At 32.3% G+C, this 26255-nt stretch overlaps 3 protein-coding genes and 1 pseudogene across 3 annotated transcripts in view; 1 reads left to right on the top strand and 3 right to left on the bottom strand.

Annotated features, from left to right (window-relative positions):
• Positions 1 to 665: 665 nt before the first annotated feature.
• Positions 666 to 5616, top strand: LOC132032893 (zinc finger protein SHOOT GRAVITROPISM 5-like). The gene is made up of 3 exons (XM_059422684.1): positions 666 to 1070; positions 2116 to 2515; positions 4823 to 5616. The coding sequence occupies exons 1-3, from the start codon at positions 953 to 955 to the stop codon at positions 5463 to 5465; spliced, it is 1161 nt and encodes a 386-aa protein (XP_059278667.1). The 5' UTR covers positions 666 to 952; the 3' UTR covers positions 5466 to 5616.
• A 5741-nt stretch (positions 5617 to 11357) lies between these two features.
• On the bottom strand, positions 11358 to 14084 carry LOC132035221 (CASP-like protein 4D1). Its single transcript, XM_059425505.1, has 3 exons — positions 13809 to 14084; positions 12575 to 12710; positions 11358 to 12015 (listed from the first exon to the last, which is right to left on the bottom strand). The coding sequence occupies exons 1-3, from the start codon at positions 14012 to 14014 to the stop codon at positions 11806 to 11808; spliced, it is 552 nt and encodes a 183-aa protein (XP_059281488.1). The 5' UTR covers positions 14015 to 14084; the 3' UTR covers positions 11358 to 11805.
• A 6479-nt stretch (positions 14085 to 20563) lies between these two features.
• Positions 20564 to 22865, bottom strand: LOC132035222 (CASP-like protein 4D1; annotated as a pseudogene).
• A 2693-nt stretch (positions 22866 to 25558) lies between these two features.
• The window catches only part of LOC132034739 (CASP-like protein 4D1), a 1925-nt gene continuing 1228 nt past the window's right edge, over positions 25559 to 26255 (bottom strand). The window contains exon 3 of the mRNA XM_059425102.1: positions 25559 to 25600. Coding sequence (XP_059281085.1) covers positions 25559 to 25600 — 42 coding nt within the window. The remainder of the gene's footprint in view (positions 25601 to 26255) is intronic.

The following is a 26255-nucleotide window of genomic DNA, read 5'->3' on the forward strand; positions in this document are numbered from 1 at the left end:
ATTTGAATATGTAATAATTTATCCAGAATCAATTAATTAAGTTACTTTCTTTTAAAATTCAAACTCATAAACTCAATATTCTGAATCCGTCCTTGCTGTGAATGTAAGAAATTTTTTACCATTCTGTCAGCTTTACCTGTTGTATTAGGCAACCTATCTTATTTTCAAGACTTACATGTAAATATCCTTATAGATGATCTAATAATATAAAAAAATGTACATAACTCAAACTCAAGATTAAAAGCCTCACTTAACCTTCCCTCTTTCATCACTGTTGCAATCTTTTATAAAAAAGTAATATCTTACCTATATAAATAAGATTCCTTCTGTCCCAATTTATATGAAATAATTTAGAATTATGAGGATAAAAATACTTAATTTTGACCCTTATGAATTCAGGTATATATAGATTCTTTACAAAATTTTAAATAAAACTTATAAATTTATCAAAACTACAAGAAAAGTACTACAAGCTAACATAGCTAATGAAGGAATTATTATTTTCTTATATACAAAATATAATTTTTCTTATATACAAAATATAATCTTTCAACGAAACATGTTCAATTCACCACTCACGTGACAACGCCAGCTTAAAGTTAAAACCCCACTTAACTTTCTCTTTTACATCTCACTGTTTCAACATTTATATACAATAAAAAGGAGAAAAGATGATAAGCAAGACTATCTTCAACCTTACTTGCTCAAGGTGGAGAATCAATGAAAACCTTGCAAGAAAGTTCATAGAAAAAAAGCTTTAAAAAGCTTAAAAAGAGAACTGATTTTCTCAAAAAGAAAGTGCCTTCCCACCTTCCTAAAAAGCCCCACCCCCACGTCCCCACCCCCTCCATTTTAGAAAGCTGTTACAAGTAGGGTACTATTGTCTGAGTATTCATCTTTTTTTTCCATTTGATCTAAAAAAAGATTTATAGCTATACAAAAAATTTACTCCATGTTGGATAATTCTTCTTCTTCTCCAGTTGGTCCATCTTCCTCTTCTGAGGCACTTAATTCTGCTGAAAATTGTGGGGGTTTTAATAGAAGGAAAAGAAGACCAGCTGGTACACCAGGTAACTAACAATTCTTGAAAACCGAATTGAATTTCCTTTGTTGAAAAATTATAACTATGCGCCAATAGGATAAAGACGGTTTTTGCAATAAACTGTTGAATCTCTTGATATAAGGAAACAATTTAGTGAAAAATGGCAAAAGGGTTCAAGAATTTCATCTGGTTACAAGTTTAAATTCTAGGTGTGACATTCTGTTGTTATTTTGAATTTTTTTTTATATAAATTCCTAGCACTACCGCCGATAATAAGTCTTGAGCTTCTCTTATTATAACTATAAATGGTTGAATCCCTTGATATGAGTAAAAAATCTAGGTAAAATGGCAAAAGGTTCATCTGGTTATAGGTTTAAATCCTAGGTGTGACATTCTATTGCTATTTTGAGTTTTTTTATATAAATAAATTTCTGGTTCTGCCGCCGGTAATAAGTCATGAGCTCCCCTTTTTATATCTATAAATGGTTGAATCCCTTGATATAAGGAAAAAATCTAGTGAAAATGGCAAAAGATTCAAGAATTGTGTCTAGTTACAGGTTTAAATTCTAGGTGTGATATTCTATTATTATTTTTGAATTTTTTGTATAAATTCCTGGCTCTGCCGATGCTAGTAATAAGCCTTAGGTTCTCTTCTTATATTAATAAGCGTTGAATCCCTTGATATAAGGAAAAATCTAGTGTAATAGTAAAGGGGTACAAGAATTGCTTGAGGCTATACATTTAAATTGGATAAAACCAATTTCGTTTTATTTTTTATAAACTGTTGAATCCTTTGATATAAGAAAAAAAATCTAGTAAAATGACAAAGGGGTTGAAAAATTGCTTCTGGTTACAAGTTTAAATAAGTTAAAAACATTTCTTTCTTTCTTGTTATTTATATAAGCGGTTGAATCCCTTAATTAGTCTAGTGAAATGGTAAAGGAGTTTCAAGAATTTCTTCCGGTTACATGTTTAACTCCTACGTGCGACATTTCTATTCTTTTTTCTTTTGTTATTTATAAACTGTTGAATCCTTTTGATATGTTTTTTTCTTCTTCTTTTCGTTATGATAGATCCGGATGCAGAAGTGGTTTCGCTTTCACCAAAAACACTTTTGGAATCAGATAGATACATATGTGAGATATGCAACCAAGGTTTCCAAAGGGACCAAAACTTGCAAATGCACAGGAGAAGGCACAAAGTGCCATGGAAGTTAGTCAAAAGAGAAAATCCACAAGTTAAAAAAAGAGTATTTGTTTGTCCTGAGCCAAGTTGTTTGCACCATGATCCATGTCATGCCCTTGGTGATCTTGTTGGTATAAAGAAGCATTTTAGGAGGAAACATAGCAATAATAAGCAATGGGTTTGTGAGAAATGTGGGAAAGGTTATGCTGTTCAGTCTGATTACAAAGCACATCTCAAAACATGTGGTACTAGAGGCCATTCTTGTGACTGTGGCCGCGTTTTTTCCAGGTTCCAAGATTTTCCTTTTCGAAAATTCTCTCTTTTACGGGTTTAAGTTATATACATCGTCAGTTTAAATTTTTTTATACCATATTTTTCTATGACCGTGGTGTCTGGGTTAGTTTTCACGCGCACCTAGACTAATTCCACGAGCTGTCTGCTATCTTCCACCAGCAACAGGTATCAGGTAACTTTGTCTATCAAGGCTTAGACATACGGCCGAAAGCACCTAGTGTTTTTATACTATTAGATCTTCTGTAGTTGTAGCAAATAACATGTCTTATTTTAGGATTATAAATTCCATATATTTAAGATTATAAATTCCACATTTGAAAGAACTTACATGTAAATATATGTTGAGTGACCTGATAATGTAGAAAAAACTATACTGATAGTGTATATAACTTAAACTCATTTCTTATTATTTATTTTCTTGCTTTAACTAGGCTGACATATTCCACAGTTCCAAGATTCCTTTAGCCATTTCCTACTAATATGAACCTTGTGGTTTTCATGGAAATCTTTAACCTTTTTCTTTAGTCATTTCCTTTACAAAGTCTTTAATTTCTCTTCAAGATTTCTTTAGCGACTTCCCACTACGGTCAGACTTCTCTATGACAGACATTTCCCATCCTCTATAATAATATTTCACTATAATGATTAATTTTTTTTGTTGGCATCGATTTTTTCATATCATGTTATATTACGGAGTATATGTTTTCTATCACAAGATTCACTATAGAAGCCAATAAAAACATCCGAATAAACGATACCGTAAGATTCTGTTTTTTCCAAGTTCCAACTTTTTCCTTCTCAAGAATTCTGTCTTTAATATTTGGGTTTCATGAAATTAGAGCCAAATTCTAGATATCCTTTAGCTATTTCTTGTTATCGGTTTTTCTTTTTTGGCTTTAATTAGGCTGGCATATTCCAGAGTTCCAAGATCCCTTTAGCCATTTCCTAATATCATGAACTTTGTGGCTTTCATTGAAATCTTCAACCTTTTGCTATAAAATAAAGGAATTAATTACAAAATTTATTGCTAAATAATTCGTAGCTAATAATTTTTTAATAATTCATCTCAAATAATCGTTTAAATAAAATTAATGATAGATATTTACTACTATTTAGCGACAATAGTTGTAGGTTGCTAATCCTATACTTTTTTGTGGCATTTTCTTTGGTCATTTCTTTTACAAAGTCTTTAATATTTCTCTTTAAGTTTTATATATTCTCCGTGGAGATGTAGACATACGTACATTCCTGAATCATGTTTAACGATGAATTTTTACTGTTCAGCGATAGCAGTTATCAGTCGCTAATTTTTTGTAGAGTTTTCTTTTACAAAGTCTTTAATACTTCTCTTTAAGTTCTGTTATAATTTCTGTTGGGGTAGATAGACAAACATACATTCCTCTGTCCTGTTACAATTTCCAAAAGAATTAGGACTATACCCTAACTAGTAGCTGTAGCCAATGGAAGTGATAAACTAGCTAGCTTCACTATTTCCCATAAATGCCTCACTTTTTTAAAGTATATAGTACAGTCATTGTCAAGAACACAATGGTGCATCTTTGTTTGTGCTGCATATATATTAGTAATTGACTTCCACATTCTGTGTAATTTAATATTATATTATGAATTAAAGTCACATATATAAGCTGATAATGCAAAGATTTGTCTTATACAATCTGTGAATTTTAATTTGTAATAGTAAGCTAGTTTAAAGAGCAGCCCAACGCATTAAACTCCCGCTATGCGTGGGGGTCCGTGCATGCTAGTTTATTTTTACCAAATTATTGTTAGTTAATGTTTCTTTTGGTAGGGTCTATCGGAAACAACCTCTCTATTCCAAAGATAGAGATAAGGTCTGCGTACATCTTACCTCCCTAAACCCCACTTGTGGAATTACACTGGGTATGTTGTTGTATTGTTAGTTAATGTTTGTCAATAGATTTACCCGTAATCATCTAATAAATGACTCTATTGTTTAAATATTTTTTACATTTGTTAACACCTGAGCTTAAGTTATATACATTCAACGATTTTTAAAAAATTACACCATCAAATCACTTTTTCCTACTATAGCAATTAATTTTTTCGAAATAGGAACAATCTATCTGTTTGTTGTTAAAAATCTTGTCCCTCTGCATTCTTTTTAACTTTTTCCTTTTCTATGGTAACCCTACAAGAAATAGCCTCTTTTGTTTTTTCTTAGCTATATAATTACAACCCCTAGCTAACTTTGTGCAAATATCAAGATACGAAATTATTGATGGTTAATTAATAAATCCTTGTTACTATTTGACCTTTCAGAGTGGAAAGTTTTATTGAGCACCAAGATACTTGCACTGTAAGGAGAATTAGGCCAGATTTGCAAACATTGCAAGCAGCATCACCAGCTGGTAATTGTTCTTCAAGAACTGCTTCAAGTACTAGCCCTTCAAGTGACACAAATTTACCAAAGTTAACCACAATGTCCTTGCCAAATACTAATTCTGATCATCAACATCATAATTTAGAACTTGGCCTTTTACCATCAATAAGAAGTACTAGTGATCATGATCATGAAAATCAAGAACCACAATTGAAATTATCAATTGGATCATCATCACAAAGTAGTCCCAAAAAAAGCCATGGGGAAAATGAGGTACTAAATTTAGCTATGGCTGAAAAAGCTTATGCTGAGGAAGCACGAAGGCAAGCGAAGAGGCAAATGGAATACGCAGAGATGGAATTCGCGAATGCAAAGAGAATTCGACAAGCAGCACAAGCTGAAATTGAAAGAGCAACAAATTTGAAAGAGGCAGCTACTAAGAGACTAAGTTCTTCCATTTTGGAAATTACTTGCCATGCTTGCAAAAGCAAGTTTCAAAAAAATGCACCTATTGATATTGAGTCTTCTCCAGCTATGAGTTACATGTCTTCTGCTACAACTGAAGCTGAAGGAGAGCAATGACCAAAAGATATAATGTAATGTGTTGGTTAGGACTTTTTGTGGTATATTTGTGTTTAATGTATTTTGTTAATGTAGGGTTTTCAATTTTTTTTGTTTCTTTTGGAAAGAGGACTATTAGCTAGTATGTTTTTCTTTTGAATAAGACTCATTCTGAATCATTCAAACAATCATTTCATTTTTGTTTGGGCAAATAAGGAGGTGATATGATTAGTATGAACCCAATTTATTTGAGATTGAAGCATAGTTACGGTTGTTGTTATTGTAGTAAGAAGATGATAATAATATAAACAATGGGGCGCCAACATTAGTGGTAGATCTCATAATTGGATTATATTATGAGAGACAGCGGCAATATAGGAAAAAACTTTTAAGATATAAGCCAAATATATGTAAAGTATCAAAAGAAGTATCAAATCATATTATTGAAGGTAAAAGGGAATGCTATGTTTGAATAGTTCTCACGCACACAACAAGAGAAACGTGTCCTTAAAGAAAAAAGAGAAATTTGTCATTCTTTTTTTAGACATACGAAAAAGAATAGTAAGTTTACATAAAATGAGATTGAGAGACAAGTTTGGATTGGCTTTTGTTTATTTAGATTAGCTCGAAATATAATTTGTTGGGCTTCTTATGTATCAATGTAAAGAATAGTAACTTTTCAACAACAAATCATAATTTGAATGACCACGCATCCATAAAAAATATTCCGCTCTTTAATTGTGATCATACAATTGAAGTTGAAAGTCTTGATGAATAACTTTGAAAGCCATACTTTTAGCTAATGGTCTTACTTTACTTTTACTATTTAATCATGTGTTGTTAGGCTTGTTTGGTTTGAACAAGAAAGATATCATAGATACATATCATCACATCACAATATGGTGGGATGATGAATAGTAGGACCAATGTCCGCCATGGGATGTTGGTGACAATGTTTACCTAATTCCTTATCTATCATGGGAAGGAGAATATGTAATGTCTTATACATACTCTAAAATATTTTCAACTCAAATGTTTCCATTCGATATACTCCCTCCGTCCCAATTTATGTGGCGGTCATATTGACTAGGCACGGAATTAAAAAAAAATGATAAAATGATCACTTTTGCCCTTGAATTATGCGAAACTGAACAAATTTGTAAATTTGCATAATTTAAAAATAAAGACAAATTTATTCCATTTCGCATAGTTCAACTAGTAACGACGAGGGAATATTTGACCCCAACTATTAAAAGATGTTCAATTTCACAATCAGTAACAAATTTGATCCTTTTTTTCCCGTAAAAAATACTTTAAATAAAATATACTTTTGAAACTTGTGTTTTAAAATAAGTCATAGACATTTGTGATTTGTGTAATGAAAGTACCATAAGAAGTTTAAAGTTAAATTATTTTTAAACAAGTAAGTATGACATTTTTACGACAACTAAAAAAGGACAGTATGACATATAAATTCAAGAATTTTCCTTTTACTTGGAAAAATTACTTAGTTCAAAGTATTTAGATGAGAAAGTTAAATTAATTCTCTATACTTGGACCTCTTTAAACAATGTATACTAAACTCAATCTTTATTTTTTTTATTTTTTAAAAAAAACATACATGGGGTACAAAACTGAACTAGCTAGTCTCATTGCTTATGTACACATTTTTGCAGTCTATTCTTTGGGGTAATGAAACAACAATCATTTTAGCAAATACAGAAAAACAAGGCTTCCTTTATTTTATTTTTGCATTTGCAACTTCAATTTGGCATATTATTACTGTTTTTTTTTTCAAGGTACTTGTTTTGTCGTATTTTATGTGACACGTATTTTTAAAAAATTTGTCCCCAAAAAAGATACATTTGTTTTCTAAAATTATTTAATTTTTAGCATCATATTTCACCTTTGGTGACCAGGGGTGGAGCTACCCATGCCCGAGGGAAGTCAAGCAACACCCCTTCGCCGGAAAATTACATTGTATAGATAAGTAAAATTTTGATTTTATTGGTATATATATCAGTGTTGACACCCCTTAATACAAGCTGTAAGTTTAGCTCAGTGGTTAAGAAGTTGCAAAAATTTCCTAAGGTCCTGTGTTTGAACCTGGGTCCTGAAATATCTATATTTTTTGACATCTCTTAATATATCCTAGCTCCGCCACTATTGGTGACTTGAGTTGTTGGAACCCTCACATCCAGTATTTTAAATATGCATGCGTGTAATATTAAACACTACTTATTTCGAAACATATTATTGATACTTTGCATAAACCTGACTTACATATCAAAAAAATTCCATGACACTATATCATAAATTAGGAAGGAGGAAATATATAGTATCTGACAATTTCAAAGTCCTTGCTGTCAGATACTTACACCTAAAAGCATCATCAAATATTACTTCTTCTACTTATATGTCAAGATAAAATATGTTAAAAAAATTACTTTTCTCAACAAAAAGAGGGTAAAAGTAAAGCTCTTTTTTTCTTAGCCTCTTTAGTAATGGGAAGTTGATGAAATTTGATTCAGTTTGGTTCATATTAAATGTTTCATCAAAATGAAGGTTACAATGTTTTCAGTGCCACTGTTTGAAAGGTTAAAATCAGGCATTTGTCCTTCTCAATTCTGCTACAAAATTGCACACAACATAAAAGTAGAAATGTCACGGTCTATTTCTCTCTCATAGACTCTCACTTTTATCAGTGAAAAAAAAAAAGCAAATACTCCCTTTGTCCCAACTGATATGATAATTTTTGATTTTCAAAAAGAGTCAAATTTAACAACGAGAAAGGTTAGATAACCACAAGCGGGTCTCCAAAAGAAATGAAACTAAAGAAAAATAAGTAAAATAGAATTGAGTAAATTAATTAATCGAACAAGAAACCATATATAGGAAGAAACAAAACTATTATATATTTAAAAAACCTCCTATCTAAGGTAAATTTGTCAATTTAACTAAATATTTAAGCTAAATTAGATTAAATTAATTTAATATTTTAAGACCAAAATTTATATATTTAAAAATTACATGAAAAATACTACACCTTGCAAATTTTTTTATATTAATTTGGTGAAAAAATAATCAACAATAATGTCGTTTAAATCTCAAAAAATAAAAAGTATCACATAATACGAGACAGAGAAAGTACTATATACTGCATAGAGAGAGACCTTTTCATTATTCCAGCTATGACAAAGTTTAACCTATAACTTCTTTTACTGCTCTATCCATCCAATTTATTCCCTTCGTCCCAATTTAGTTGTCTTTTTTTGTTTTTTTTGTTGGTATGTCCCTGAAAGATGTCTCTTTTTATATTTAGTAAGTTATTTAATTAATCTCAAAATTTTATATGAAAAGTTTAAGACCACAAGATTTAAAGGACTATACACATCTTTAATTTAAGACCACAAAATCTAAAAGTCTCTCTTTATTTCTTAAACTTCACACCTAATCAAACTAAGACACTTAGATTGAGACGGAGGGAGTTTTTTTAATTGAACACGAATGTTATGACGATATACGAGAGCAATAGAGAAAAGTTCGTAATTTGTGGAGGAGATGATTTTGTTTATGATATAGTTCAAGAAGGAGACGTTTCATTTCCTTAATTACTTCTTTTCTATTTCATTTAGGAAAATCCGAGGGGCAAGAATTTTTTTCTCTTCATGGAGGCAACTCGTCTTTCTTGCATATAAGTTCGTAACTATAAGTGCATATATATATAAGACGCAGTTGGATGGAATTTTTTTGACACGTGTGGTCCAAAATAAGCTTTAATATCTGTGTGACTATAAATCATTTATTAATGGTAAAATGAAAATTTTAAAGTTAAACTATATTTAATTATAAAAGATTATATTATTCTTATATTTATTACACAGGTAGGTCTGAAAAAGAGAGACCCTTTCATTATTCTAACTAAGACAAACTTTAACCAATAACGTTTTTTTTACTAATTAATTTCTCCATCTTTTTTCAAACTGAAAAAAATGGGTGTAAAGATATAGTTGAAAGTTCCTTGTTACAGTATCAAAATTAAGTGTCCAAGCCAAATCTTACACTACTTTTTCAGAATCCAAACCAAATCTTCTTTTTTCTTTTCCCCTCTTCTTTTCCGAGTCCCAAGCATTATCCGTGCCCCTCGATGAATGGCATAACCCAAAGGACAAATGTATAATATTTGTTGGTTCAAAAAAAAAAAAAAAAAAAGAGAAAAAGACATCATTTCCTCTAAAATTGGCAAAGAAACTCACTTTAAAATAACTAAACTTAACCGGTAATTATTTACCCCCTAAACAACTTAACGGTAATTATTTACCCCCGCTTAATGGGTGACGTGGCAAGAAAGTGTACCCCAATTTCTTAAAAGCGCGTGGGATGAAAAAAAATAACACTAAAAGTGGTCAACCATACAGATGTCATCTTCTAATTGGATGATATATTAAGATTTTCTTAATATTTTATTTTCTATTTTAAATTAACTTTTTTCCTTGTCTTTCTTATTCTTTTCCCTTTCCCATTCTTCTAACTCCTTCTTCCCCATCCTCCCCCTATATTTGCTCTCGATCCTCATTTTCTTTCTTCTTCTTTTTTTTAATTTTTTTTCCTTTCTTTTTCTAGATAAATTGAAGAGAGCAGATACAATAAGTTAATGTTAATGCCGTTGAAGAACAAAATAAGTTAACGATAATGCCATTGAAGAACAAAATAAGTTAACGATAATGCCATTGAAGAACAAAATAAGTTAACGTTAATGGCATTGAAGAATCGAGTACTGATTTTAATGCCATTGCGATTCCTTCACCTTTACTTTATTACCACTAAGAAAGAATACACTGCTGGGTATGTTGTTGTTGTTCAAACCCAATTTATGAAAATTTCCCAATTTATGAAAATTTCCCAATTTAAACAATACCCACTTATCTAAATCACTCATTTCTTCACTTTTTGTTACAATTCGTCCTTTGAAGCTTCATATCTTCGTTACAAAGCACATAAAGCAAAAGACTACTTGAATTCGTAGTAAGCTTGAAACGATGGGAAGAAGGAGAGGGAGAGGAGGGTTGAGTGGGGGCGGAGGGACTAGGGCGTAGCAACAACAAAAAAATAAAGAAATTTGCACGGTTGTCCTTCAAATGGGATGGTCTTTAATTTTGAGGAAGAGCCACTAAAATGGTTATGGAAGAAATGGGTTTGCTAATAATAGTAATAATGAGTGAAAAATGATGACGTTTTGGAGAGAAGTATATGATGTTTGGTATGGTTTGATGTTGTTAATTTATGGATTGTGGAGTGAAGGAGAAGTGATGATGATGGCTGCCGTGCGTCTTTAATGGAGGAAACTTGAATTTGCCATTAAAGTGAAGACCATATGGATGGATGTGGAAAAGAAAAGAAAATAGGGAAAAAAGGAAAAAGAAGGGAGAAACTAAAGAAATAATAAAATAAATTTCGAGGAATTAAAAAAAAAAAATTAATGACGTGGACCTATCAGACGGCGAGTGGTGAACAACACCCACCTCTCAACTGGTATGGGCCACGTAAGGTTCAAAATAATTGATGTATAAGTTGTTTAGGGGGGTAAATAATTACCAGTTAAGTTTAGTTGCTAAAGTGAGTTTTCGTGCCAAGTTTGGGGGGAAAATGATGTCTTTTCTCAAAAACAAAACATGATATAGGCTTCGCGTCGACAATGAGGCCCATAACCATAACAAGGACCTAGAGAATCTAAGGCATACTGTATATTGGGATTATTTATAAGAATGTCCTTGAAGACTTTTGACCTCGTTTGCTCTATGGGTAAAACTTCAAGTTTAACAAGTTTTGCCCTATGCGCAACACTTTGGACTTTTGACCTTAAAATTTGCTTTTGGGGTAGGAATCAAAAGTTCAAAACCACTCATTTTTATGATCATTGGATATAATTTCTTGCATATATTGCATGTGTGATTTTTAAGAATTTGAATCTCAGTCAAAACTTAAAAATGATATAAAAAAGAAACATAAGCTAAAATCTTCAACCGCACAAAGATGAGTTGATATATTCTCCACAAAAATGACATAACTAATTTCACTAGTCAACCTAAGTAAGGAAGATATCCACACAACAAAAGCAGAACATACAAACCCCCGGGGGCTGACACGTTGGACGAAGCGGTATCACGTGACACCACTTTGTCTGAATTAATACTATGCGGAAATGCTAGATAAGAAAAGACAGTGACGCCGCTTGACAATGTCTGCCTACCACTTGGCACATTGGTTAAGCGCCTGATTTTGCTCTTCAAGGTTGGAGGTTCTCTATTGTAAATATCGACACCGCTTATGAAAAACTTCTGCGTAAATCCACTGTTGATGATCATTCACTCTTGCGGAGGTTCAGAGATGAAAAGATTGAAGAAAATAGAGAGCTAACAAATGCTGCTAGAAGAAATGCATTAGGGACATGCATTAGGGCCAAAAAGGTACGCAACTTTGCAACATAGCCCGAGCTCCATTCGACCTTTTGAAATTCCACAGTTATAGCTAGTGATGCTGCACATCCAGATCCCAATATGGCAAATATGATCTACATAAATTCCATCAAATAATTTTTTATAACATCAATTTATATAATTTGGCATACTATAAACGTTACTTGCCTCATATTTACTAGTCCATCGACGATGGATACTTACAATTAATTATCATTAAAGTTTACAATTGAGATATGGTGGGACAAAAAATTTACAATAGTTAGCAATATATAGAAAATAGACCTACTTTAAGGGTGTGTTGGTATGGAGAAAAATATTTTCCGAAAAACTTTTTTCAATTTCTCTTCATGTTTGTTGATCAAATAAAAAAGATTTAAGGGTCAAAAACACACCTCAAGTATCACTGTTTTTTTGTTTCTGTCCCGAACTATCAAAGGTGAGCCCTACCAAACTATCACCAACTAGTTAGAAAAACACACCTCAACTATCAGTTGTTACTTTTCATGAACACATTTCTGGAAAAAATATTCTTTGTGAAAAGCGTTCTCCTTCGTACCAAACACACCCTAAAAACATGTTGGACACATATTTACTTATGTCAGTAATTGAAAAATGGGAAAAATGAAGTTATAATTAAGTTAATTAACCAACCTTGTCACCAATAAATTCAACCCAGCGAAAGGCTTGGTGGTCTATGAGTTGTTTCTTTGCTAGCAGGTAATATGCTGCAAAAGGAATTAGCAATACAGTGTAGCAAATTCCTGCTATTAGTACACCATGCATGTATCTGCACAAGAAGAAAACAAAACAAGACTCATCCTATTTCATTGTTGCTGTTATTAATACTGACCATCATTACAAACACATTTAATAAAATTAATACGGTACAGAAAGCATCATCATTATTATCACTGTTTAATTTTTTGGTGGAATATATCAAAAACTTCCTAAACTTGTCATTACGTGTTATAGTAGGTAATTTATCTTATTTTAAAGATTACAAATCTCACATTTTTTAAAATAATTTACCTGTAGATGTATTATAAGTTACTTGATGATGCAAAGAATCATTTACTAATAATGATATATATATAACTTAAACTCATATATTTTTTTTTTTGGTAAAATTTCCATATTTTTTCTGTCCTCTACGACAACGGACAACCACCTGTTAGGGTTAACTGCACAAGGCCCCTGCAGAGGAAAGACTTTAATTCCAGCTATAAAGAAATGGATTTTGGGTCTAACTCAATCCCAAAAGCTAGCTTATGAGGGGAAGATAGTCCAAGTCTATATAAGGAGACCACTCAAACACCCCACCTCACGTACAGGGCTGAACATCTGGTGCATGAGCAATTTAATATGGGGGATGGATCCTACTCTGATATCATGCAAAGAATGAATCTTGAGCCTAACTCAACCCAAAAGCTAATTTATGAGGGGAGGATTGCCCAAGTCCATATAAGGAGACCAATTACCCATATCATTACGGATGTGGGACTTCAAATTAACACCAGCAAATAGAAGAAACTTAGCTCCACACAACATAGGGATGAGCACACTTTCGGAAAGAACATAGAATTGTAGAGGTTCAAGCATGTAGAACACGACGATCGTTATAAATTCACGAATTAGTAATGATGTAATATACTATTTCATATAACTTCTCATACCAGACCAATCCACTAAAATGCAAATAGGGATAAAAAAATATGTTCAATATCACGAAGAATAAATTATGCTCATATAAAAATGATCTATTGATCTGACTAATCCAAATTTGTGCATGAGAGGACCACTAAAAAGTTAATCTTTATTATTACCATTATTTCCTTTTTATTTTTGTTTAACCAATTGGGTAATGATTAAGGAGGAGAGAGATTACATGTATGTATTGTAAGAACCGTAGTAAATTTTTGCATAGGCCGTGACAAAAACTTCAATATTCTGAACCACAAGTAATGAAATCACCAAAGAAGCTAAGGTTACCACCCTTGCGATTGCTGCAAATAATGGTACTTTATTTAATGATGAATTAGAAGAAGAAGAAGAAGGCTTTTCATCAAAATCATACTGAGGTAACCCAGCCATTTTATTTTATTTTAATTTTTATGTTTTTTTCGCCTGAAAAGCCTCTTCTCCATAGCACTTCGAAAAAAAAAAATTCTATGGTTGTGTTTTTATAATCTTGGAGATGTTCGATTCCGTTATATGTGATATGTTGAAAGAAGACTGATTCAAATTAGGACATATGTCCTATGTACAAATTAAACAAGTTTTTGTTATTTAATTTAGGCTTAAAACTTAAAAAAAAAAGTTTTTAAAAGGCACTAGATTTGGCTCAATTTATAACTTGCACACCTAACTTTTGAAGTTTATATTACCCCTGAACTATAATGTCACGCCCCAAAAAAGAAAGGCATGATGGGCACCCGATACTGTCAATTTATCATGAACGCGATATTTACTAAGGGATGTGATCAGATGCAGATTCATGATTTTAATTTGATAGGTTCGACCTTTAAATTTTTATAACTTGCATTATATTTTTTAAATTACGGGTTACAAAATATAATATTTGTTAAAATAAAATTACAATACATATATACACACACATATATGTCGAAAACACTAGGTTCGGATGAACATCATAATTGTGCTCTACATCCGTTACTGGATGTGATGGGGTGGATAAGGGTGTCAAGTGGGCCGGGTCGGGCCGGGCCGGGCCATTTAAATGTGGGCCACAAGGGGCCGGGTCGGGGCCGGGCCGGCCGGGTTAAGGTGGCGGGGGGGGGGGGGGCGGGCGGGGAGAGGAAAGGGTGTCCGCCCACCACCTCGATAGGGGCTACACGTTTCCAAGCACCGGCCTGCGAGGGCCGGGCGGGTTTTGCATAGTGGGCGGCCAAGTTTTAGTTAGTGGGCCGGGCCGGGTTTTAGTTAGTGGGCGGTTTTATTTTAATTATTTTAAAAAAAAATTCTAATGCTAAAATTTATTAAGTTTGATACTTTAAAATCTAGTTGTTGTCAACTTTATTTTAACCATCAAGTTCCTTAAATTATACTTTGCCCTATTTTCAAACTATAAATACCATTCATTCTTCTCCATTATCTCACAATTCCCTACTCTTCTCTTTCTCTAAATTTCCTACTCATCTAAATGGGAACAATGCACATGAGTTTTGATACTAAACCAAAGTTCTTAATTTAATTATCTCATACGATCCTAAGTCCTAATGTCACGTGCAGATTGTCACGTCTCCATCATCGGTGGAGACATTTCAATACGTTAAAAAATATTTAATTATTATTATATATAAAATATTTGAAACTAATAAGATTATATTAATATATTATTATATATATAACTAATAGTTTATATTATTATATCTTATTATAACCTATTGAAATATTTTTGAACTTGTGTAAACCAACAAGATAGTAACTTAAAAGGGGTATTTGATTTATTTCACGACGGTAATTTTAGAGGCTTGTCATTTCACCGATTTTGTCGGCCTCATTATAATGTCTTGTTGCTTTTGGGCACCGATCAATGTTTGTACCTCCTTTTGCAGTAAATTTATCTTGGAGTTGCTACTTGTGTAGGATTAGTTTTACACAATTACATTTATAGTTCTATTTTGACCGCGTACGTATTATTATTCTTGTAAATAAAATTAAAAATAAAATTATAACACAAATTTGAAAAGAAATTCAAAGGCTCGTTGAGCCTTTTTAGTTTTATTAATCGATAATTGCAAAGTCGAATTTAAACTTTAAAGCTTACAAACTTACAACTACTTTTCTTTGATTTCGTAAACTTAAACTAGAAAAGAAAAATTCAATTTGACAACTCTTCAAATTTAAATCTACATATTTTCCATTTTATTCAATTCTTCCATATTAACATTAGGAGGAATTGGCTCAAAATTTTCATAATCGACATCTCCATTGGAGATGTTTGTCTCGATTGATCTCCAAGCGACATTATATCTTCAAGTCGTCGGTCTTCTCGGATCTTGTTCTCTTCCTTGATTTCTAACCGCTCCGATCTAATCCGATCTCGAAAACATACTAGAACATTCATTGCGTTGTTTTGCAACGAAAGTGTCGGTTATCTCCGAGTCGTCGCTCTTCCTTGGCTAAATGCACTTTACGATACAGCAGTTGACATTGGAACATTTAGCACATCTCTAGCCATTGTTGAAAGAACGGGAAATTGTCTTCTGGTTGTTCCTCCACCAATCCAGCATTAGCTCCATCTTCGAAAGGCTCCAATGGTCGTCTCAAAAAAAATTGAAGCTCATCAAAGTTTGTATTACCTTGTTGAGGTGCTATTTGAGACCAAATAGATAATCTAGGAACACCCGTGATAGGCACACTTTGTACGTCTTTTAGAAGATGAAGTTTCGTTAGAAAGACCGCATGGGATAGAAGTCGGTGTAGCATTATCAAGTAATGTAGAATAATGGTTATATAATTGTTGTGCGTAATTGTTTGCATCACATAGCCTTAAGAAGGGATGGTTCCATAGGTAGTTTTAATATCTAAAGAAGTATATATGATACGGGTCGATCTCCGACATATTAATATATTTAATACCACTGATTTAATATAGCACCAACTAAGTAAATAGGAGGAATAGGAAAGAAATACTTTTTGAATTTAATTATCATTGCAAGAATGTTATCCGTGTAACGCCTTCTTTAAACTTATATTCTTTAAGTAAATAAGAGATATCGGCTAAATAAGCTAAAATGTTACAAACAAGAGGATAATAAGCACGAAAATTCCCGTAGTAGCAAATAAAATTTTCTAAAAAATCTACAACATCTTAATTTTGATCCAATCAAAATCACTTAACATTAACTCGGGATATCCGGTAGCAAATTGGTTAAAAGTTCAAGTATAGGAACTTTATATTCAACACAAGTTTTTAAGAAATCATAAGTAGAATTCCACCAGTGTCTATTTCTTCTGCATAAATCTTGGTCTAAGATTATTTTGCACATTTATTTTTAAATTAGTAAGTCGCTTCCTATTATTATTTCCTTGAATAAAACCACCGCGTGTCTAATTTTCTCAATCACAAGGCCCAAAGAAAGAAAGACCATCTTGAACAATTAAATTGTAAATATGACCAGACAATCGCACATGAAATATTTCGGGTAAAGGTGGAGACAACTCGTATTTTAAACTCGTCGATATTGTATGTGTTGTTAGAAGCATTATCAAAGGCCATACATAAAACTTTGCTTGTAAGACCATAATATTTTGCAATGGCAGGACGAATATCGTATATGAATTGTGATAGTCTCACGGTCTTCGGCTATATTGAAAAGCTAAAATACGTTTTTGCATATTAAAATTATCATCTATCCAATGACAAGTAACCGTTAAATAATCATTTCTATTAACGACTTACCAAGATCCGAGGTGAGAGAAACTCTACAAGGGAGATATGTCAATAAATAACGTAGATAAAGCAGTATATTGTCCATGAAGTCTAAAAATACTCCGCATCTACAAGTAGTTCTAGGAATACCGCTAAACATAGGATTATAAATTTTTTTGTATATAATGAATAAAAGCATCGGAAGAAGCAGCGTGAAAGGCAAATAACCCCACCTATCATTTTCGCTAATTCTTCACGGTCCTTCATTTTATTATATGATCCACTTAATTTACCTGTCTTTAGGTTCGGTCTTGTTTGGGTTAATCCCCGGTGGCACACCCCCGAGCCTCGCTATATCTCTTCTTTCCAATTTGGGTGATTGTTATCAAATGTCTAGTCAATTGACCCGTCCCCCCTTTACTACCCCCCCGGTCTTTATGCTTATAAGGTGTCTCACAAATTTTCATGCAACATAACCCTGATTATTTTCTAATCGGGCAAAATAATTCCACACTAAGCTAGTTTTTTCCGGCGCTAGTTTTTTTTTTTGGGCTCCCTTCAGCAAGCGTGGAGGGACGACATTTCGAGCATGAGTTCGAGATTGAGCAATATCATTAGCGGAGACTAATGTGGGTGTATTATTGTCACATCATCGTAAATCTACTTCGTATCTCAACTTCATTCCTCATCTTCTATACCGTACGTTTCTTGTAATTCTATATAATTCATATCATGTGCACCCACACCTATGTCGCCTATTTCACTAGGTGGTGCTTCGTTTAACACGAGTATAATTTCTAGCGCTAGTACTACCACTACCACTACCACTACCGGATTTTTTCTTACCGCTACTACTACCATACCCGGACATAAAGCTTTACCGAGACTTTTGCTTGATCCATTATGCAAATTAAAATAACGAAAATTAAAATTAAAATGCAAGAATTAAAGTACTAAATAAAAATAAAGAGATCTAACGAAGGGTACTAAATTCTCGGAGATAACGAAATAACAACGTGATCGTAAATTGATAAATTGAATGTGCCCTTCCGCTTGATCTTGTAAATTAAGTTTGCAAAAACAATTAAAGTAGAATACTAAAATTATAGAAATCACGAAAAATTAGAGGGAAAGTGAGATAAAATGAGAGGATTGTAGTAAAAAAATGATGAAATGTATAAGGTATTTATGGGTGAAAAAACGGTTAAATTGTAATTTTTTAAACTTAAAGGTAGGACCTTTTTTGGTCCAATCATTGAATTGCTTAAAAAAAGCAACCGGCTGCAGAACGTTTGTTTGCGCTTCACTTTACGCCTTTTTTTATTAATTTTGTGGGGCCCACTCGCCCCTTAATTGAAAAAAAAAAAAAAAACACAAAGGAAGAGCTAACTATTGTTGACCTTTCAACCGTTGGAAGACAAACTCACAGCGGTCCCTGCCCACTTTAATTCTTCGAAACACGATCTGATCATTAATTTTTTTTATTTTTTATTTTTTAAAGAGAGCTAATTAGTTTTTTAATTTTAAGAATAATTAAATATTAACGATCCGACTCCTCTTTCATTTTTATTGTCTTCCATTTTTTATTTACTATCGAATAAAGAGCATACATTACATGAGTTAAAATTAATGGTTAAGTTTTAATTAACTAAAGTAAGATTCTAACTATGGTTTGAATAATTAATAAATATTTCATATATTTGCTTCCAAAATTTTAAGAATCCCACAATTATAACTACAGCTATTTTATTGGGATACAATATTTTTAAAATACTTATTATTAGTGATAAATGTAATACTTATCTTTTCTTTTTTTTTTAATTTGAAGTGGGGCCGTAAGTTGGTAGGGTACCACGCCACCGACGGTGGGCGGGCTGGTGGGGTCTGTCCGCGCTGTCCGCCCGCCCCCTATCAAACCCACCTAGCCTAGCCCCTTACACATATTAGGTGGGCTTACCAAGGGCATGGTGGGCGGTTTATCGGTTCGGCCGGCTCCTACCACTTGACACCCTTAGGTGGATGGGATGTCTATGCATGCCTTTAATTTGAGGTTCAAGTTCAAGTCCAAGCTGGAATGAAAAAAATTCTTGGTATGGTACATTTTTCCTTTAGTGAAACCTACGTATCGAGCCAGTAGGCTTCAAATCGGATGATTAACCAACCCCCCCCCCCCCACCCCCCCACACCAAAAAAAATCACTATTACTCAACCAAAAGAAATTAAGGAATCAACACAACAAAGTACATCAAACATACATTCAAACAATTTCACTAGTACTCAACAAAGTAAATCCCCTTTAATGAAACCTACACGTTGAGCCAGTAGGCTTCGAATCGAATGGTTAAACCAAAAAAAGAAGAAGCTAATTGTTAAGTTTAAAGTCCACAAATGCATTAAGTGAGAGACTTTAAAGGTGAAGTATGAATTGGGAAATGGAGGGAAACAAAAGTGGAGGGAAATAAAAGTTTGAAAAACAACCTTTCAAGTGAACACTTTTCCCACATTGGTGGTTGAAAGTGTTATGTGTGTGCTTATATTAAGCAACACATTCTCTAAATTTCAAAGGGTTGAGAAGAGGACTACTCGCCCCGTCGTCATCCCTCTACTTTTGGGATTTGGATTGATTGATATTCTTTTTGGACCAAAATTTATTTTCTTTCCATTTTCGTTACTTAATAATTCCAATCCGGATATTAATTAATTCACGCGAAATTTAACTTAATTAATTAAATTCGTGGAATTATTTTTCCTTTCCAACGGAAGTAATTCCCAATGGACACAACGATGACCAACGGTCATCTCCTTCACCGAACAAATGCACTTCCACACCTGGTTCGTATCAAAATAATAAAGTTATAATTTTCAAAGGCTTCATTTCTCCTTTACACACCGAAAATGAAAAAGCGTTTGCTTTTCGAAACGCATTTTTCTTTCCCATCACTGCATTCTTTTCAAACACCAAAAATCGTAAGTGTCGTATGATTGCTACCATTCGTCAGTTCATTGAAATCTCCCGTAATTTCATCGTTTGCGGGATAGAATTTCGTTCTATCCTGGGAAGAATTAATCCAAACCTTTGACAACTGTGAGGGGATTAAATTCTTTAACGAAAAACAGTTTTTCTGTGGGCTCGAAATAAACATATTGTTCTTTAGTTTATGTAAACAGATTACTATTTGATTAACAGGAATCACACTAATTTCACTGGTATTCAACCAAGAAATTAAGGTCTCAACACAACAAAGTAAATCAAACATACATTCAAACAATTTATACAATCTTTTGAATTTCTTCAACATAGATTTATAATTATTATATAAATTAATCTTGATCATTCACTCTTGTGGAGACTCAAAGATGATAGGACAGAAGATATTCCAGAGGTCACAAATGCAGCAACAAGAAATGCATCTGGGATATACATTAGTCCCAAAAAGTCATGAATCTTTGAGTTATTTTCTGTATAAACAATTTTTTGTAAATCCACAGTTGCACCTAGCGCTGCTCCAGCTGCTGTTGCTATTATGCCAAATGTAATCTGCATGTATAAAATCATAAAATTAATTAAATAATCTTGTTAGAATTTTTTTTTTTTTTTTGAAATGTTCTTTTCCTTTTATAGTGTTTTGCTACCATTGAAATCTATTTAGGTTTCATAGATTGAGGAGTCGTTTGGTTCATGGGAATAAAGAAAAATAATATCGAGATAGAATGTGGGATAATTTAATTCCGTATTAGGTTGGATTTTAATTTATTATCAATATAAGTAATTTTGAGAGTAGTTATATCCTAATTTTGATATTATTTTATATCACATTCAATATGGGAATTATCCTGAAATAGAGCAACCAAATGCCAAAATTGTCTTTATCCAAAGCTGTTTTTCCAAAAAGTCATTCAGAAAGACCAAGGTTAAAATTGAAAATAAAAGTTTATTCAAGATTAGTATCTCCCCACCCCCTACCTTTGGTTTCTCACCTCATGTCTACTACTGTTTTATGGTCCAATTAATTCGAATTTGCGTCGCATAAAGTCCATTAAAGGAGAAAGCGCTCTCTATCGAGATTTTTTCTTTCCCAGGAGTCGAACTAGAGAACTAGATCTGGTTAATGACGTGGGGTCCCTCATCCCATCACAGCTTTTAGTGGTTATCCAAGTTTATCGATTGTAAAACTAGCTAATACATGTTTTATCCGAGTTTGTCTATGAGTATTAAATCAAACACATATATGTATATTATACTCCGTATATCTTATTTTTAATATTAATCCAATATTTAGCAGAAAAAGTATATCCACTCAATAATCATGTTATTATCTATTGCTAAATTATAATCCTTAAATTATAATTTATGTATAATGTTTTTTTCTAACCAAACGACCTCCAATATATACAAAAAAAAAAAAAAATGTACGATCAATTTAGTTTAACTTATTATAGCAGGTGCGTTATATCATTTTTTTTAACAAATCACCAAGTAATATTTATTATCATAAAAATCTTTTTATAACTATCCTATATGTAACCTTATTGTACAAGTATTTTCTACAGCTTAGTACATAAAACTTAAATTAAAAAAAAAAAATACGATAAATTATGTTTCTCAATACTCAAAGAAAGGGGAAACGTTGCTAACCTTGTCACCATAAAATTCTGCAACTGGCGAAAGCTGTTGTGGTTTATAAAGACGTTTCTTTGCTATCAGGAAATATAATGCAAAGGGAATATGCAATGTATTGTAGATAATTCCAGCTACCATTACACCAAGCATGTACCTGAACAAGAATACACACACACACAAAAAAAAATGTAAGTTCAAAATTGTTTATGATTTATTTTTAAAAAATTATTCTAAACGATAAATCACTTTGTATATCATCATAAAGCCAAATGTGACAATTCAAATTGACACAAGAAGAAATACTTTTATCATCACAAATACATTAATTCCTTTTCACTTCTTTCTTTTCCATATTACCAATTGGCAGGAACGACCAACAAAGATTGCTTGTGGACAGATAGATCCTTCACTTTTAATCGTATGCCTCAGACGGCTCAAAGATTTAAAAACTCTTTGTTAGGAAGCATTTTCTCATTAAATAGACACATAATACGATTTTTAATTATCCGGGATCTAATTTAGTATTTGTATTACTGGTGGATTCCGTCAGAAATGTACTCATTGGAAACACATGTTTCCGACTACTTCCCGTCAAGAATCTCGAATTTTCAATGGGATTCCGACTGATAAATGCAATTTTCAAATAGTATTCAGTGGAATAATTGTCGGCAAGTTGATCCGAACACCACTGTTATAAATATTTAGAAAAGGACAAGGTTATAGAAAGCTTAATTACCTGTATGAGCGGTAATAATCGTACTCAAGTTTGGCTCCTCTATCCAACGTAACTTTATTACTCTTCAACACAACTATTGAAACCACAGCACAAGCTATAGTAATCAACCTTGCTGCTAATATAATCAATGGAAACTTTGATGAAGAACGAGGTTTTTCATTAAATTATATTGAGGCATCTCAAACTCCATTTTAATTTCTCAACTTTTATCAAAGCCACATAGTCCATCGTTAAATTCAATGGTGTCTTATATATATTTTTATTATGGACTATTGTTGGATTCTTTCAAGAGAATCTATTAATAATTAATTAGATTATTGTAATTTCATATAAATTTGTCGTCTAGCTAGAGTTGAACAATATTTTGAACCAGGCAAATGTAGAAAAAGTCTACCCTATCTTATTGGAACTTTGAATAGACTAATGTGCCCCTACAAATCAAATGGGAATATGATACAGTCAAATCTCTTTATAATATCGTCATTCGTCTTGATTTTTAACGCTATAAAATAAACGCCATTATGTAGTAATATATCATACAATACAACATTAAAAATCGATCTCAAAATTGGTTGTCATAACAGATCAGTATAATGGACCATTAAGTATAAAGAGATCTGACTGTACCAACACATCCTCTAATCAATCAAATAATACATACATAATTACTCATTATAATAATGTAACTAAAAGTTAAATTTCTATGATAAGCATTAATTGGCAATTAATCTAGTAAAAATGATTATTGTAGCACATGTTATTAAACCAATAGTTACAAAAGTTATCATATGTGAGCGTAACTTAAGACGATTTTCTTATATGTTTTGGTCTTTTCACATCTGGTTCTTCTTCAAAAAATATATATATATATATATATAAATAGCAAATAAAAAAGTAATTAAAAAAAATTGGCGACGGCTTCATAACGCAGCAAATTAAATCGTGTGTGAGAAGGAAAAAAGAAAAGAATGGAGACGTTTTCTTCAACTTTTATGATACGTCAATTGTGAATTAAAGTGTTGTTTAGGATTAAGTCAACAAGTATTGACAAATTCTTCAACTTCCTAAGGAAGTGAATTATGAAGTTTAGTTTAAAATTATGAATTTTAATTTGAAGGAGATGAGGAATCGTTTTCGTCGTTGTGACTTATGGTCCCCAAGAAATCGTACATTACAAGCTATGTTTGGTGTGACGTTGTGAAAAGGAAATATTTAACAACAAATATAGGGAAAGTCCTCTCAAATTCAAAAATTCAATGGTAAAGATTGTACCAGAAATAGATCAGACATAACAGAATTGACCAAAAATAGTACTTCCTCCGTTCTCTTTTACTGATCCCTTATGCAGTCAAACCTCTCTATAATTGTCATTCGTTATAACGGCCTGATTTTTTCCGAAACCGATTTTTCATGTTATATTTTACTTCTTTATAACAGTATTCTACTTATAACAGCAATGACATTCACTATAGCGGTACACTCTTTATAAAATTACCTCTCTATAAAGGTCATACTCAAATATTGTGTAATAATAATCTGTAAAAATACATTATGTGTAAAAATAAAGTATTAAAATATTTATGATAATCATCATTAAAACTATCAATTCCGCTGAAAGTTTGGCAAAATCCCCGTCAATTTAAATAATATCTGTTACCAAGGATCTTAATTCTACGAACAACCGACTACAATCGGTAGGATTCTCCCAGTCAAACTCAAATATTTTAATTTTCAAGTGATTTTAAATGCATATATTCCATAGATTTTAATTCTTCTGGTAAGGTACAACTAGTTATAAATTTATTAGTCACTTCAGTTTTTAATTAATGAAATATGAAAATTAATTGAAAGTTTAAATTTAACAAGTATTTGTTTTCGTTATAACATAAAAAGTACCAGAAAATAAAACAAATTTTTGCGTACTTTTGTTTAACAGCTAAATGAGATCCAAACATCAAACGCGCATAGATAATAGCAAGACCTCACTATAAGAAATTATTTAAATTTTTTGACAAACGTCGCCATTATGGTAGACTTGACTATATTACAAATATTTTTTCCTTATGTCCATTTTAACAAACCAAAATAATTTTTTTTTTCAATATTACACTTAGTATTAAGTACCTACACCCCTAAAATTTACTGGAGTTACAACTTTAATAACAGTTAATAAGGGTAATTTTATAAATAAAATCTTTTATAAATGATTTCTTATGCGGTGCCAAGTCAGTTGAGGGAAGTTGAAGAATTTGTCATTAATAGTTGATAAGGTTTGCTATTTACATTTTCATTTGCAGCAAACCGTGCCTGAGAAGGAACTCACAATTGAAGGTACAATTTTCAGATTATTTATATCATTGGACATTCTGCCTTAAAGGCAAAATTCTAGTAAAGTGGCAAAGGGGGTTCAAAAAAAGTTTGTCCAAAGCTCAGATATGACATTCTTTGTAATTTTCTTTTGAATCCCTTTGTATAACTTCCTGACTGCGCCACTACGAAGTTGTGAACAAAATGTGTGTAGACAAATTCACAAAACTTTGGTCCAAAAATCAAGCTTGGATTTCCCATATACTAGAACTTGTGGAACTTCCTGCCTAAAAAGTCCTCTCTTTTAACCTATCTTTTACAAAAAGCTTAAGGTATATTTATATGACAAAGTTGGAGTACACAAACATACAAACTTTACTTTTTAGTCTACAATGCTATATTACTCACACTTGATAGATGATAAATGTGACGAACAAGAGCAATGATGCACGGAAACCAACAGTCCCGAGCATGAGGAAGAAACCGTAGCAGAGGCACGCCATGTATCCGAAGAAAAACGAGGTTTGCATGAATCCAGACATGTCCGATCTCGCGTAGTAGTAGTACAAGCAGTAGCTATAGATAAATATACCCGTTGAACCACCACAGAGAAATGACCTGCAGCAAAGCAAAAAACTTAACAATATAGGCCCTTGAAAGATCTAATAGGGAAAGGTTCACATAAGTACTACAAGCAAAAAGGTTAGCCAGGGGAAATCCGGTCGGTAAAGTCCTGTTCCGGTCGCTATTACTAACAAAGACCGGAAAGATCATCTTAGATCAGCTTAAAATGAACTTCGTTTGTTGTAGCTGCAGCCTATATTGTTCGTACTCTCAAAAAACGTTGTCAAGATTGCCAGTTTTATCCTCCAAAAAACGCACTAATTTTGAAGGATCCAAATACGCACCTATCGACATTTTTACAAAATACTCACAAAAAGAAAATAAAAGGAAAGCAGTGATATTAGTGATATGCAAAATAAGCTAAACATTATTATATGGACTGGAACTAGAAGGCTGACATGCTTAAGCACTAATTTAGAACATTTAAAAACAGCTACAATTTAGTTAGCACAGACGTCCAAAAAAAAAAAAAAATTGCAGAAATAAGTTGAAAACTACTTGGAATGAAAGGCTTTATACATAAATGTTTTACTTCTAATAAATATGCACTGAACGAAAATGTGTCTTACTTTCCTTCTCAATGTTTGGATTATACAGACATTTGCATAGCAAGTAGTCGTTTAAAACTTTACTCCCCGTTTAATTTCGT

This window comes from Lycium ferocissimum, chromosome 10 (genome assembly GCF_029784015.1).
Source record: "Lycium ferocissimum isolate CSIRO_LF1 chromosome 10, AGI_CSIRO_Lferr_CH_V1, whole genome shotgun sequence".
NCBI classification, from domain to species: Eukaryota; Viridiplantae; Streptophyta; class Magnoliopsida; order Solanales; family Solanaceae; genus Lycium; species Lycium ferocissimum.

Bases quoted from the DNA above. Each gene is read 5' to 3' on its own strand.
- LOC132032893 (XM_059422684.1), top strand. From the start codon at position 953: ATGTTGGATAATTCTTCTTCTTCTCCAGTTGGTCCATCTTCCTCTTCT. The intron at 1,071-2,115 runs GTAACTAACAAT...TCGTTATGATAG, and splicing joins AAGACCAGCTGGTACACCAG to ATCCGGATGCAGAAGTGGTT. The intron at 2,516-4,822 runs GTTCCAAGATTT...TTGACCTTTCAG, and splicing joins TGTGGCCGCGTTTTTTCCAG to AGTGGAAAGTTTTATTGAGC.
- LOC132035221 (XM_059425505.1), bottom strand. From the start codon at position 14,014: ATGGCTGGGTTACCTCAGTATGATTTTGATGAAAAGCCTTCTTCTTCT. The intron at 12,711-13,808 runs GTAATCTCTCTC...CTTCTTGTGCAG, and splicing joins GGTTCTTACAATACATACAT to ATACATGCATGGTGTACTAA. The intron at 12,016-12,574 runs GTTGGTTAATTA...GAATTTATGTAG, and splicing joins TTGAATTTATTGGTGACAAG to ATCATATTTGCCATATTGGG.